Below are 16629 nucleotides of genomic sequence, written 5' to 3' on the forward strand. Positions count from 1 at the left end.
TTCAATAACAACAGGCAGATGTGAGATGCAGGTGGATGGCACTCTTCTCATACCACTCTGTAGATTACTGCCTAATGACCAATTCAAACCTTCCTCCAGGAGGAAGCTTTGCACTGGTAAGTAGCCTACAGAGTAATATGAGAAGAGGGCAATTGCTGAACTTATGTAGATACTCTAAACAAAGTGTTTTGATAACTTTCCAGTGTAACAGTTCCATGTAGAATAGACCATACTTCACATAATACTGTGGAAGCAGTGTTCTGCTAATAAAGAATGTGCAATTTGATACTTTCCTGTATGGTGTCCCGTATAAGACAGGAATGCCCAGACATGTTTGAAGAATACACAGGAATAAATAAATAAAAACTACCAGAGGCATACACAGCACTTTCAACACATTATCATCCACACTGCACCAATCCATTTCCCTGCATTGCTCATCACACCCGTCTAACTACAGTAAATATTGCATAATGTTACATTTTGGTTTTGAGTAGAAATATTAATATAATTAGTCTAAAATGCCTAAAGTCAAACACTTCACCAAATTTGTATGATTTAATTAAGTTTGCCATAATTGCTCCAGCTCATAAAAAAAATGTCTCAGACTAAAGTAATAAGCTGAAAGGAGGTGAACAATGTTTTTATTTCTTCGGGAAATTACACTATTATGAAATGTGTAGTCATAATAAACTACTTTGTGTTACTGATGGTTCATGAAGGCTGCACAGACACATGACCAAAGGCAGTGAAATCACATTGCTAGAAATTGACAATGTGTATTCCCCTCCAGACTTGTGGTTTGATGGTTGTTGAACATTGAGTTGTCTTAAGTCCTCCTCAAAGCAGTCAAAAGATTCAGGAAAAACTCTGAAATTTAGAGAAAGCATTAGAGCTGACCAAAGTACATTTGAAATTCATATTGTAACTGAAAGCAGTGTTAATAAGATATTACCTATGTGTCACATGGAGGAACATTCATACAGGCCAGACTTTGTTTTGGGTCCTTCAACGGTGTACAGTTCGCAAATGGTTTCCCATCAAAGTAGGCTTTAACCTTAATATGAAACCCTACTGTCTCACTGGCAAGGAAACAAATAGCAAATAAAAAGTTAGATTCACCTAATTTACACCTGACACAGCAAAACACAGCAGAGTGCATAGATTTCACACTGCACCGGATAATCCTGAATGTGCCACAGAGACCAAGCCATGCATAAATCGTATGTAGCCTATTTATTAAGAGGCATAGGAGCGGATACACACAAGCTACTTGGTTAATCAGGGAATAGTATATATTATACAGTCAGTCTCCTTACTCATATGCAGACAGATCAGGTATGCACTTTTGTTCTCTGGTCCTTTTGGCTCCTTCTCCACAGGGGGGATCACACAGACTCCACTCACTCCATTCACTCCACTTACCATCAACTAAACACAAGTGAAGCATTATGTGAGGAATATTACTTCTTAAGCTTACCATTTTCTTCCCAGTCTAAACAGTTCACACGTATATTATGAAAACATTTTGTGACGTTTTTGTTCATTTTGGTATTAGGCTGTATTTTATCTGGCTGTTCGAGCACACAATATATATTTTTAGGCTTGTTGGAGTTTGGTAGCTGAAGTTTACGCCCCTTCATCTGTGATTGGTCAACAGTAGGGATTCTTCTATGAAGTGTTTGTCATTAAACAACAAATGATTCGTTTTCATACACATTTTCTCATTTGAGAAATACTGCCCCAAACATCTTAGTTAAATGTGCAATTGTGAGACTAAGACCTCTGCAAAAATGTCAAAATTAATTACAGATGTATTGAGTTATCTATGATTCATTTGGAATCTTTTCAGGAAGTGTACTTGTTGCTTCGGCATCTCAAGTGGGACAAACAGTAATATTGCCACTTTTTTCTTGTTTTTCAAGCGAAGATATTTTAAGGGAGTATGCGAACACAGACGATCACTTCGCCTAGCCGAGTTCAGCAAGGAGCAAACCAAACCTATGCATGTGGATGCCTTTAGCCTACTGCATATGAAATGCATAATTTGTATAATCCAATTATCACTGCAAAAACATACAACACTTGGGCTGAATAAAATGTAATGAAAGAAAGCAAACAACACAGCTTAATAAATGGAAGCTAAAACTTGTTTAACTCACAGTGACATGAGTTAATGTCATAGCAGGCCCTGTAGTCTGTAATCTTTCCTTCACACGTCTTCCCATCAAAACCTGCGTGTTCACACCATCTTTGCCGTCTTTGCTGTCCACCAATTTTTCGACAACTAATTTTTCCTCTATTAGATTTACATTCTTCCCATCTCCCCCACTGCGACCACTGACCATCCACTGTTGGACAAAGAAATAACTATTATCCTCATGGGAAGTCTTACAGTTGTTAGGAGGACAAGAAGGATACAATGTTTTCACTACAGAGTACTGTATACCTTAATAGTATTTCTGTAAAAGTGTATAATATTATTCTAATTACAGTGATAAAATAAACGTCTAAACTGAACATCAGCTGTTGACAGCTATAATCCTTCTAAGAGAGGCAATTTTATCAAATGGCTATTCTGCTAAAAACAATATTTGCTCAAATGTAAATAATTGATGAAATGGGCAGAGGGAATGGGTTCTCTTCTGGCTGTCAATATTTTACCTGGGCAATGTTTTTTGGTATTGCAGATTTTTTGGTCTTTATTGGATCCAAAGCAGGGCAGACCTCCATGTTTAGGGGCTGGGTTGTTACACTGTCTGAGCATTTCATGAATCCCCATCCCACAGGTAACGGAGCAGGAGCTGGGGGGGCCCCACAGCCCCCAGTTACCATTCACTGTTGAGGATAAAGAGGGAGGTTTGTTTCACATACAGTAGGAGTACATGTCATTGCTACATTCTGTGTATGTAAACAAGTAAAAACTTTAGGGTAGCAGTCAGAACCTCAGAGGAAAATAGGATTGCTTTGCAATGCCACTTACCAGGACAGAAAGGAAGCTCATCACAGGTCCTAGTGTTGCTCCCTAACCCAGGGCATTCGTCACCAGGGGGCACTGAGGACGGTGGTGGGTTGTTGCATGATCTGTTGCGCCGCTGTGTAGGTCTGGGTAAATTCTCCCCCCCACAAGTGCCTGAGCATGGCTGCCAGCCATCCCAGTTAGACCAACCACCATGAGCTACAGTCAAAAGAAGAGGAGAGCGGACTTACTCCAGTGGAAAGACATGCCAAACTTGTATCATGTATGGTGATGGTTACTGCACATGAAGGAATAGTGTGTATTGTCTAAATCCTGATGGTCTTTACTTGGACAGATGAGATCAACCACGCAGGGTTCCTTTTCTTCACTTGGACCGTCACAGCTGCCTCCACATCTAGGTTGGGGTTCGGTGCATGTCCTCACTCTGTTTCTTACGCCCTTATTACAAGTCACTGAGCAGGGCTGCCACTGACCCCACTTACTCCATTGGCCTTGTTCTTAAAAATGTTAGGCAAGATCATCAAAAGAAGCCCAAAAAAAACTTCTGATATTTTTTAATTTATGTTCCCTGTCTGTTATAGAGTATGTACCTGGACAACAGCTTGAATCAATGCAGACTTTGGTCTCTAACGCGAGTTTCTGAATCTCTTTATGGGTAGTCGTCTGAGCACATTTTCCCTGTCCCTGGCATTCTCGTTGTCTCTGCGAAACTCCCTCCTTACAGGAGACAGAGCAGCGGCCCCAAGCAGTCCATTCAGACCATGAAGGTGGCCTACAGGTGTCAAAAAACACAACAAATCACATCCTGCACTGGGACATTGGATGTTCAAATCTGAAACTCATTGACACCAACCTGGTCTCAGAGCATTTCGTATTACTCTGTACTCACCCACAAGACTTGCATTTTCTGTCTGCTCCAATGTATCCGTAGTGAGGGTTAAGACAACAGTCATCCATTGTCACTTCTCCCAGTAGCCAGAGATCGTCACAATTTCCAGAATCAAAGCTGCTGTAACAGTTCACCTCCTGTGATACTGGAAACATATACAGTTGAAGTTGGAAGTTTACATACACCTCAGCCAAATACATTTAAACTCAGTTTTTCACAATTCCTGACATTTAATCCAAGTAAACATTCCCCGTCTGAGGTCAGTTAGGATCACCACTTTATTTTAACAATGTGAAATGTAAGAATAATAGTAGAGAGAATGATTTATTTCAGCTTTCATCACGATCCCAGTGGGTCAGAAGTTTACATACACTCAATTAGTATTTGGTAGCATTGCCTTTAAATGGTTTAACTTTGGTCAAACGTTTTGGGTAGCATTCCACAACCTTCCCACAATAAGTTGGGTCAATTTTGGCCCATTCCTCCTGACAGAGCTGGTGTAACTGAGTCAGGTTTGTAGGCCTCCTTGCTCACACACGCTTTTTCAGTTCTGCCCACAAATCTTCTATAGGATTGAGGTCATAGCTTTGCGATGGCCACTCCAATACCTTGACTTTGTTGTCCTTAAGCCATTTTCCACAACTTTGGAAGTATGTTTGGGATCATTGTCCATTTGGAAGACCCATTTGCGACCAAGCTTTAACCTTCTGACTGATGTCTTGAGATGTTGCTTCAATATATCCACATAATTTTCCTACCTCATGATGCCATCTATTTTTTAAAGTGCACCAGTCCCTCCTGCAGCAAAGCACCGCCACAACATGATGCTGCCACCCCCTAGCTTCACGGTTGGGATGGTATTCTTTGGCTTGCAAGCCTCCCCCTTTTTCCTCCAAACATAACGATGGTCATTATGGCCAAACAGTTCTATTTTTGTCTCATCAGACCAGAGGACATTTCTCCAAAAAGTATGATCTTTGTCCCCATGTGCAGTTGCAAACCGTAGTCTGGCTTTTTTATGGTGGTTTTGGAGCAGTGGCTTCTTCCTTGCTGAGCGGCCTTTCAGGTTATGTCGATATTGGACTCGTTTTACTGTGGATATTGATACTTTTGTACCTGTTTCCTCCAGCATCTAGACAAGGTCCTTTGCTGTTGTTCTGGGATTGATTTGCACTTTTTGCACCAAAGTATGTTCATCTCTAGGAAACAGAACGCATCTCTTTCCTGAGCGGTATGACGGCTGCGTGGTCCCATGGTGTTTATGTTTGCGTACTATTGTTTGTACAGATGAACATGGTACCTTCAGGCGTTTGGAAATTGCTCCCGAGGATGAACCAGACTTGTGGAGGTCTACAATTTATTTTCTGAGGTCTTGGCTGATTTATTCTTATTTTCCCATGATGTCAAGCAAAGAAACACTGAGTTTGAAGGTAGACCTTGAAATATATCCACAGGTACACCTCCAATTGACTAAAATGTTGTCAATTAGCCCTTCAGAAGCTTCTAAAGCCATGACAACATTTTCTGGAATTTTCCAAGCTGTTTAAAGGCACAGTCAACTTAGTGTAGGTAAACTTCTGACCCACAGGAATTGTGATACAGTGAATTATAAGTGAAATAATCTGTCTGTAAACAATTGATGGAAAAATTAATTGTGTCATGCACAAAGTAGATGTCCTAACCGACTTGCCAAAACTATAGTTTGTTAACAAGACATTTGTGGTGTGGTTGAAAAACGAGTTTTAATGACTCCAACCTAAGCGTATATAAACTTCCGACTTCAACTGTAGATCATTCATAGATTCTAATCAATGCTTCAATCATTTTTCTAGTATTTCACCATATTTATTTTTACTGAACCTTTCGTTTGTCAGGGAGTCATACTGACACCAAGGTCTCTTTTTACAGATCAAATGAACCTTTATTTGCCACATGCGCTGAATTACAGAAAATACACACATCAAAATAAAAATACAAAATGCAAGCTGAGAGAAAAACATGGTCATGAATAAGGTCAGTAATTTAATAACATTTTGAAGATTGTTCCTCAAATAAGGTATAAGAAAGGTAAACCAGATTTCAGTTAACACAGCGACCGAAGGAATTTCCAGGGTTAGCCATCCCTTAGACCGGGTAAGTCTAAAGTTTAGTAATGATGTTAGTTACAGTCAAGTTTTTGTAAAAGGGCTTCATACATGAAAACATAGCGATGTATCAACCTATGTGACATCAAAGAGGGCCAAGCAAATTTCAGGTAGAGAATGCAGGGATGAGTACCGAAACTGTCGCCCGTAATAAAGTGCCTCTGATAATCTAACGGTTTTAATAAAGTGGCAGCTGCATTTATACATATGATGTCGCCATAGTCTAGGACTGACAGGAATGTCAACTGAATAATCTGCCTTCTACTTCTACTATTTTGCAAAAGGCATGACCTATTTCTATAGAATACATATTTACTCTCAGCTTCTTAAGTAACTCATCATTATGCATTTTAAAAGACAGATTTTCATCTATCCAAATGCCCAGATATTTGTAATCAGGGACAAGATAAATATGGACACCATCCAAAGTACATATGTTTAAATTATTTGTATGAGCTCTAGACAACAACAGACTTAGTTTTACCTGTTTTCAATATTAATTTCTGGTCCATAAAGTTTTTCTGTAATACAGTGAAGGTAGACTGTAGTTCAGACCAGTGACGACCTATCATTAAGGGCAGGTGGGGCAGAGCCCAACCTGTTTGAGGCCCACCTGTTTAGCTTAAAGATACATTTATTTATTTCTCCCTGTGTTGCATGTTATTTTGGCATTTAGACAGTGGCTTGCGAAAGTACTCACCCCATTTGGCATTTTTCCTATTTTGTTGCCTTACAACCTGGAATTAAAATAGATTTTTGGGGGGTTTGTATCTTTTGATTTACACAACCTGACGACCACTTTGAAGATGCAAAGGCCATTCCAAGACATGTAAATGTTTCCCCTTAAACCACTCAAGTGTTGCTTTAGCAGTATGCTTAGGGTCATTGTCCTTCTGGAAGGTGAACCGTCCCAGTCTCAAATCTCTGGAAGACTGAAACATGTTTCCCTCAAGAATATCCCTGTATGTAGCACCATACATCATTCCTTATATTCTGACCAGTTTCCAAGTCCCTGCCGATGAAAAACATTCTCACAGCATGATGCTGCCATTTCCACAGCATGATCACTGTGGGGATGGTATTCTCGGGGTGATGAGAGGTGTTGGGTTTGCGCCAGACATAGCGTTTTCCTTGATGGCCAAAAAGCTCAATTTTAGTCTCATCTGAGCAGAGTACCTTCTTCAATATGTTTGGGGAGTCTCCCACATGCCTTTTGGCAAACAACAAACGTGTTTGCTTATTGTTTTCTTTAAGTAATGGCTTTTTTCTGGCCACTCTTCTTTAAAGCCCAGCTGTGGAGTGTACAGCTTACAGTGGTCCTATGGACATATACTCCAATCTCCGCTGTGGAGCTTTGCAGCTCCTTCAGGGTTATCATTGGTCACTTTGTTGTCTCTCTGATTAATGCCCTCCTTGCATGGTCCGTGAGTTTTGGTGGGCGGCCCTCTCTTGGCAGGTATGTTGCGGTGCCATATTATTTCATGTTTTTAATAATGGATTTAATGGTGCTCTGTGGGATGATCAAAGTATCTGATACTTTTTTATAACCCAACCCCGATCTGTACTTCTCCACAACTTTGTCCCTGACCTGTTTGGAGAGCTCCTTAGTCTTCATAGTGCCGCTTGCTTGGTGGTGCCCCTTGCTTAGTGGTGTGGCAGACTCTGGGGCCTTTCAGAACAGGTGTATATATACTGAGGTCATGTGACAGATCATGTGACACTTAGATTGCTCACAGTGGACTTTATTTAACTAATTATGTGACTTCTAAAGGTAATTGGTTGCACCAGATCTTATTTAGGGGCTTCATAGCAAAGGGGGTGAATACATATGCACGCACGACTTTAAAGTTTTTTATTTGTTATAATTTTTTGAAACAAGTTGTTTTTATTTCACTTCACCAATTTCAACTATTTTGTGTATGTCTGTTACATGAAATCCAAATAAAAACCAATTTAAATTACAGGTTGTAATGAAACAAAATAGGAAAAAGGCCAAGGGCGGTGAATACTTTTACAATGCACTGTACTTGTTACATATCAGTTTGCAAACAATGTTAAAAGAAAATCATTGAGTTAGTAAAGCTGCATACAAACATTGTCTCTTTTTTGCTTTCTTGAGTATGGCAGCTTCAAAAAACAGGTGTTTCAGTCTAGCTCAGTGCTTTCTGGGGTGGTGGGGCAGCCAGCGGAAAAAAAGGAGCGTAGGAGTTGGTAATGTTCTCTTGTTGCGCTATGAATGGCTCAGTGTTCTGTCACTCATGGGGACACTACGTCACCGCAACATTTACGGGGAGAGCTTGATAATTCAAGCACCTTGGGTGGTGCCATAGATTTACATTAGAAGTGCCCATCCAAGAAGGCTCAAGGTCATTGGCCACAGATAAAATTAGGTTTTATTTACCGTAGCTTTGATTGGACTGATCATGTCAACGTCATACTTTAAAGAATTTAGCTAGCAAGCTCGACAAGCAGTCATCATCATGAATCAAATTGACAATATACTGGAAAATCTTTTTCAATCCTTGTCACATGAAGAGAAATTATAGATTAAATGTATCGGTGCTCATCAGCCATTGGACATAAACATTACACAACAAGTTGGAAATCCCAAATTCAACAATGAGTGGTTTGGAAGGAATAATATACAGTTAACCACATCATTTATAACTAGGAATGCAGCAGAGATAGTGCTATGACCTGATTTACATTTAGTATACATTTCAAAGAAAAATATCTTTGCTGAGAATTAATCAAGGATTCACATATTTTAGCTAGGCAAGAAAGAAAAAAATTGGGCAATAGTTATTTAGGTCACAAGGGTCACCAGCTTTGTGAAGGGGTAGAACATGGGCCGGATTCCAAACCTTGTGGATAGTACCAGATATAATCGTCAGATTAAAAATATGGGTTAATGATTCATCAATCAGGGTGGCCGAGAACTGCAGCAAAAATGGATCAAGCACATCAGCCTGAGTGGATTCTTTTTTTTACATCAATCTTAAGCAAGGCATCTAGCACATCACAGGTAGTAAATTGTTGAAATGAAAACAGAGATTCACTAGAAGTTGACGAGTTAACCGTCATGTTGGCTAGAGGCTAGCAGAAGGAAGAGCAGTCGATTGACTGACTGGGGTCAATTATACCACCGTTTCTCTCAAACAAAAAGCCTGCCGAGATAAAATGATTAAAAGCATCACTTATGCCATTCTTCTCAGTTATGATGCCAGAGCCAGAATTTAAAAGTAATGTGGTGTCTAGCAGTAAAGTGAAGTGTTGTTCACAAATCAATATTTTTAAATATCACATTTATTCTAGTGTTACTTAAACAACAATAGTAAAGGCACTGACCTGATTCCCTTATTGTCATCAGCAACACTAATGAAGTCCACAACAACTGCACCATTTCTCTGTCTTTGTCTATGCCTAGTACTTCTTACTGTAAGCTCTCTGTCCACTCTAGCAGGCTTATCTGGTTAATGTTTCACTTTATTGGGAAAAAAAAACAGGAAAGATGTGCATCCCATTCCCGTAAGGTTAATAAACTCCCCAGTAAGCACGTACCGACAGCGGTGTCTTTTGGACGTCTTTTTTTGGGTCCAGACCTCTTTTTCTTCTGGTCCAGACCGGCCTTGATTTCAACGTCCATGGATGTAGATTTTTGGTCCGGTCTGGATGGGCCTTGATTTGGCCCAAACATGTTTTGGTTCAGATTTGGTCAATCATAGATGTCTATGCTTCATAAGTTTGGACAGTACAGCATACAGTACAGTACAGCAGAGTACAGTACAATACAGTAGAGTGCAGTACAGTAAAGTACAGTACAATGGTACTAAACTCTACTGTGCTCTGCTGCACTGTGCTGTACCTTCCAAACTTGTGAGACAGTACGAGTCAAAAGTTCGGACACACCTACTCATTCCAGGGTTTGTCTTTACTTGTACTATTTTCTACATTGCAGAATAATAGTGAAGACATCAACACTATGAAATAACACATATGGAATCATGTACAAACCAAAAAAGTGTTAAACAAACCAAAATATATTTGATATGTTAGATTCTTCAAAGGAGCCATCCTTTGCCGTGATGACAGCTTTGCACACTCTTGGCATTCTCTCAACCAGCTTCATGAGGTAATCACCTGAAATGCATTTCAATTAACAGGTGTGCCTTGTTAAAAGTTCTTTGTAGAGATGATTTCCTTCTTAATGCGTTTGAGCCCATCAGTTGTGTTGTGACAAGGTAGGAGTGGTATACAGAAGATAGCCCTATTTGTTAAAAGACCAAGTCCATATTATGGCAAGAACAGTTCAAATATATGACAGTCCATCATTACATTAAGACATGAAGGTCAGTCAATCCGGAAAATTTCAAGAACTTTTAAAGTTTCTTCAAGTGCAGTCGCAAAAACTATCAAGCACTATGATGAAACTGGCTCTCATGAGGACTGCCAAAGGAAAGGAAGACCCAAAGTTACCTCTGCTTCAGAGGACAAGTTCATTAGATTTAACTGCACCTTAGATTGCAGCCCAAATAAATGCTTCACAGAGTTCAAGTAACAGACACATCTCAACATCAACTGTTCAGAGGAGACTGCGTGAATCAGGCCTTCATGGTAAAATTGCTGTAAAGAAACCACTACTAAAGGACACCAATAAGGAGAGACCTGTTGGGCCAAGAAACACGAGCAATGGACATTAGCCCGTAGAAATCTGTCCTGAGATTTTTGGTTCCAACCGCTGTGTCTTCGTGAGACACAGAGTAGGTGAACAGATGATCTCCGCATGTGTGGTTCCCACCGTGAAGCATGGAGGAGGAGGTGTGATGGTGTGAGGGGTGCTTTGCTGGTGACACTGTCTGTGATTTATTTAGTAATTCAAGGCACACTTAACCAGCATGGTTACCATAGCATTCAGCAGTGATACGCCATCCCATCTGGTTTGCGCTTAGTGGGACTATCACAAGGGCAATGACCCAAAACACACCTCCAGGCTGTGTAAGGGCTATTTGACCAAAGAAAGTGATGGAGTGCTGCATCAGATGACCTGGCCTTCACAATTACCTGACCTCAACCGAATCGAGATGGTTTGAGTGAAGGAAAATCAGCCAACAAGTGCTCAGCATGTGGGAACTCCTTCAAGACTGTTGGAAAAGCATTTCTCGTGAAGCTGGTTGAGAGAATGCTAAGAGTTTGCAAAGCTGCCATCAAGGCAAAGGGTGGCTACTTTGAGAAATATAAAATTACATGTGTGTTATTTCATAGTTTTGATGTCTTCACTATAATTCTACATTGTAGAAAATAGTAAATTAGTAGGTGTCCAAACTTTTGACTGGTACTGTAGAAGCAGTGTTCCTTTTTACATTTACAGGTTGGCCTTTTAGCAGACACTCTTATCCAGAAAGGCTTACAGTCAATGCATTCAACTAAGGTTAGATAAACAACAACAACATATCACAGTCATAACAAGAAAAACACTTTTTTGTAACTGTTACTGACAATCTTATTGTAGTTGAAGTGTTATGTTTCACTATATTGGATCACTCCAATATATTGGTATCACTCCGCGGCGGAGGGATACATCCGAGGTGAGGATTTACAGATTTACTCCCGTGTACACCTGTGTCATGGCTGGGGTCCGCCCCTATATATAGACCCCATGGCCACGACATACAGTCTCTTTCATTTTTCTCAGCGGACGTCCATATGGTTTGAGGTACAAACTTTCTGACTTTCGCTTGGTAAGTAAGTGGTAAGTGGTAAGTGTAATATCTTGCGTAATATCCTACAGCCTGGAGCAGCCAGCCACATGGCCAGTCTCTCCTCTTGAGTGTTCCACTCGCTGCGCACAGTTGATCTGCATCTACCACCCGTGGTTTGTCATACTTAGCGTTACACTACGACTCCGTGTGCATCCATTAGTATGGCTTTTGCTGCCACAAACGAATTTCCCTTCCACAACTTGCCGACTGGAAGAGTATCGTGGTGGGCTTTCCACTACGTTGAGACATTAACTTTGGAGTTCCCTAACGGAGTTACTCCATATTGTGCTGTTTTCACTGTTTGGATATTAAACCGGCTAGGTAATATTGCAGTTGGTGTAAAAACAAATAAAATCCATTACCTTGTTGCTGTTTTTTTTTGGTCCGCTTGCGTTTCCCACACAGGTCTTCCCTTTTTTTTGCAGAGGTACTGGGTCATTTATCCCTCACTGGGTTCCTATTCCTCCAAGCGGTCACGACATAAGCTCTCCCAGGGCGTCGGACCTCTGCTCCGTGGCCTTGTTGGCTTGGCTGAGCTTATGGCTTCCCTTTGTGACAAGTGTGATGGTGGCATTCCCCCCTGAGGATCTGCGTAACTTGTGTATGCAGTGCCTGGGTTTGAGGGAGGTGGAGCGCCCTACTGGATGTCTGTTTGTGTGGTGGTCTCAGAACAACTGTGCCTGGCGCGATTGGAGGCCATGTGCAAGTGGGTCGGCCGGGCTCAGGCTGGGGTTGAGCTCCCTCCCTCAGGAGTGGTGCGCCAGCGAGCTGTTAGTCCGGTCTACTGTGCCCAGTACCCCTGCCAGGAAGTGTGGCCCGAGCCACCACAGACAGAGCCCATCTGCTGCTTGTCCTGGGCGAGGGCAGGAGTTGGACCGCTGGGACTACCTTGAATGGAGGGCGCATGCCAATATACCAATATATTGGAGTGATCCAACATAGTGAAACATACTGAAGGTTACATATGTAACCACGGTTATGTAAGCTATATGGATCAATCCAATCCTCCACGGTGCTTGAGGCACCTCAAAAATGATGTAGGGAATGTGTGTCGCGGCCATGGGGTCTTTATATAGGGGCGGACCCCAGTCGTGACACAGGTGTACACGGGAGTAAATCTGTAAATCCTCACCTCGGATGTATCCCTCCGCAGCGGAGTGATACTAATATATTGGAGTGATCCATATAGCTCACATAACCGTGGTTACATACGTAACCTTCGTTCTGTTGCTTTTTCTTTTGGTCTGAAAAGTTTGAACATGATCACTGCCAGAAAAAGCGAACATAAGTACATGTGACAGATGGGAGGAATAATACATATTCCAAAACGCAATCTTCAGTTTGCTCCATTTTCCTATTTTAATTGGAATAAAAATGTTGAATGTGATATGCTTTCTTCATTGGCATGTCGAAATAAGTGATTGTATATACGGTTGTAATTTGGCCATAGAAACAATGAATGTAAAAGGAGTCTTTCCAATGTCCATAAATGTATTTTCAGTGTGCGTAGAAGATGTTTTTCAATGTTCGTACAAGACATCTTTTCAGCATCCGGACGTCATTTTGCTCACTGGGTCATACCTCCCCCTGACCATCTTGAACATTTTTTCAGCATTGTTGCTCAATTGTTATACAGTGTTGCACAAATGCACCCTGTTTAACCCTGCCAGACTGAATAGGCAAAACAAAAGAAGATTTAATTTTTTTAATTGAACCTTTATTTAACTAGGCAAGTCAGTTAAGAACAAATTCTTATTTACAATGACGGCCGAGATCACCAGTTTATTTTAACAATGTGAAATGTCAGAATAATAGTAGAGAGAATTATTTATTTCAGCTTTTTCTTTCATCACATTCCCAGTGGGTCAGAAGTTTGCATACACTCAATTAGTATTTGGTAGCTTTGCCTTTAAATTGTTTAACTTGGGTCAAATGTTTTGGGTAGCCTTCCACAAGCTTCCCATATTAAGTTGGGTGAATTTTGGCCCATTCCTCCTGACAGAGCTGGTGTAACTGAGTCAGCTTTGTAGGCCTCCTTGCTTGCACACGGTCTTTCAGTTCTACCCACAAATGTTCTATAGGATTGAGGTCAGGGCTTTGTGATGGTCACTACAATACCTTGACTTTGTTGTCCTTAAGCCACTTTGCCACAACTTTGGAAGTATGCTTGGGATCATTGTCCATTTGGAAAACCCATTTGCGACCAAGATTTAACTTCCTGACTGATGTCGTGAGATGTTACTTCAATTTATCCACATAATTTTCCTACCTCGTGATGCCATCTATTTGTGAAGTGCATCAGTCCCTCCTGCAGCAAAGCACCCCACAACATGATGCTGCCACCCCCTTGCTTCACGGTTGGGATGGTGTTCTTCAGCTTGCAAGCCTCCCGCTTTTTCCTCCAAATATAACGATGGTCATTGTGGCCAAACAGTTCTATTTTTGTTTCATCAGACCAGAGGACTTTCCTCCCAAAAGTACGCTCTTTGTCCCCACATTCAGTTGCAAATCATAGTCTGGCTTTTTTATGGCAGTTGGAGCAGTTGCTTCTTCCTTGCTGAGCGGCCTTTCGGGTTATGTCAATATAGGACTCGTTTTACTGTGGATATAGATACTTTTGTACTTGTTTCCTCCAGCATCTTCACAAGGTCCTTTGCTGTTGTTCTGGGATTGATTTGCACTTTTCGCACCAAAGTATCTTCATCTGTAGGAGACAGAATGCGTCTCCTTCCTGAGCGGTATGACGGCTGCGTGGGTCCATGGTGTTTATACTTGCGTACTATTGTTTGTACAGATGAACGTGGTACCTTCAGGCATTTGAAACTTGCTCCCGGGAATGAACAAGACTTGTGGAGGTCTACAATTAATTTCTGAGGTCTTGGCTGATTTCTTTTGATTTTCCCATGATCTCAAACAGAGGCACCGAGTTTGAAGGAAGGCCTTGAAATAAAATCCATAGGTACACCTCCAATTGACTCAAATTATGTCAATTAGCCTATCAGAAGCTTCTAAAGCCATGACAACCAAGCTGTTTAAAGGCACAGTCAACTTAGTATATGTAAACTTCTGACCCACTGGAATTGTGTTACAGTGAATTATAAGTGAAATAATCTGTCTGTAAACAATTGATGGAAAAATTACTTGTGTCATGCACAAAGTAGATGTCCTAACCAACTTGCCAAAACTAGTTTGTTTACAAGATATTAGTGGAGTGGTTGAAAAACCAGTTTTAATGACTCCAACTTAAGTGTATGTAAACTTCCGACTTCAACTGTAGGTATTCCTCTTATCTAGGTGGGTGAGGACAGGGTGGAGTGCAATTGAGATAGCATTGTCTATGGATCTGTGGGGGTGGTACGCAAATTGGAGTGGGTCTAGTGTGGCTTGGATGGTAGAGTTAATGTCTGCCATAACCAGCCTCTCAAAGCACTTCATGATTACAGAAGTGAGTGCTACAGGGCTGTAATCATTGAGGCATGAAGCCTGAGAGTTCTTAGGAACAGGAATGATTTTAAAACATGCTGGGATTATAGACTGGGGCAAGGAGAGGTTGAAAATGACCGTGAATATGGCTGACAGCTGTTCTGTGTATGCTCTGAGAATGTGCCCTGGAATACCGTTGGGGCCCGCATCACTGTGGGTGTTGACCTGATTTAAAGATCCTTCTCGAGTCGGCCTCGGAGAGAGATCACCCAGTCCTCTCGGTCAGCGACAGCCCTCACACCCGGCTCGATGTTGTTTTCAATACTGTATGCAATGTCTATGGGTGAATTATGAAACAATTACTGTATGCAGATGTGCAACAAAATTGTAATTTAGATTTGTTTTTGCAATTACTTGATCTATTTTAAATGTACTGTAAAAATATGTTGCAGATTCAACTTTAATTGGTGACTATGGAAACAAATATAAATGTAATTAACAATGTCTTCAATATTGTTACGTTCTGACTTTTATTTCCTTTGTTTTGTCTTTTTAGTATGGTCAGGTTGTGAGTTGGGGTGGGCAGTCTGTTTGTTTATCTATGTTTGGTTTCTGTTCCGGCCTAGTATGGTTCTCAATCAGAGGCAGGTGTCGTTTGTTGTCTCTGATTGAGAATCATACTTAGGTAGCCGGGGTTTCACTGTTGGTTTGTGGGTGTTTGTTTCCGTGTGAGTGTTTGTCGCCACACGATACTGTTTCGTTCATGGTCACATTTTATTGTTTTGTATTTTAGTGTTCAGTTTATGTATTAAAGTAATCATCATGAACACTTACCACGCTGCATCTTGGTCCGATCCTTACGCCGTTACAAATATCCAACTTTATCCAGTGCCTTACTTTTTTATGAGTGCTTTAATTAATTTTCCTTGCCAAATGCAGGTAGGGTATGTGCTTGTTATTTAATGAGGGGCAATTTTGGTAATTTCTTAGGCCAGGTGAAAAACATGTCAATTAACATTTACCTAAGTACTATTCTTGTTCCTACTTATTCTTGTATATTACTTTTTTAATTTTTCATAGATGTCACCAGTTTGAGGAAACAATTTTAACCACTAGTATTGCATGAGTAAATCGCTCTGGATAAGAATCTGCTAAATTACACATTTAAAATGTAAATGTAATAACAGGTGGTCATTACCAGGTTATGATGAGATCTTAACTTGGACCGGTACATAATATAGCGGTCACAATTCTGACCAACTGGTCGTATTCTGGTTAGTAAAAATACATTTTAATTCAACCAGTTGTGACCAAAATAATGCGTCATAAAAAGACGTCATACTTTGCCCACTGGTCTGTGTTCGTGGTTGGTGACAGCAGCAGACTGCAAGCCCCCCTTTTCCCAACCCGTCCTGTAGGTGGCGACAATACCCT

General features: G+C 40.9%; 1 protein-coding gene across 1 annotated transcript; it reads right to left on the bottom strand.

The window, feature by feature from the left end:
* Nucleotides 1-620: 620 nt before the first annotated feature.
* On the bottom strand, nucleotides 621-9517 carry LOC139416542 (properdin-like). The gene is made up of 10 exons (XM_071165292.1): nucleotides 9362-9517; nucleotides 3870-4014; nucleotides 3571-3752; nucleotides 3307-3477; nucleotides 2984-3178; nucleotides 2665-2838; nucleotides 2163-2351; nucleotides 1320-1431; nucleotides 956-1082; nucleotides 621-870 (listed from the first exon to the last, which is right to left on the bottom strand). The coding sequence occupies exons 1-9, from the start codon at nucleotides 9414-9416 to the stop codon at nucleotides 956-958; spliced, it is 1350 nt and encodes a 449-aa protein (XP_071021393.1). The 5' UTR covers nucleotides 9417-9517; the 3' UTR covers nucleotides 621-870.
* Between the last annotated feature and the right edge of the window lie 7112 nt (nucleotides 9518-16629).

The sequence above is a fragment of the Oncorhynchus clarkii genome, chromosome 9, assembly GCF_045791955.1.
Source record: "Oncorhynchus clarkii lewisi isolate Uvic-CL-2024 chromosome 9, UVic_Ocla_1.0, whole genome shotgun sequence".
NCBI classification, from domain to species: domain Eukaryota; kingdom Metazoa; phylum Chordata; class Actinopteri; order Salmoniformes; family Salmonidae; genus Oncorhynchus; species Oncorhynchus clarkii.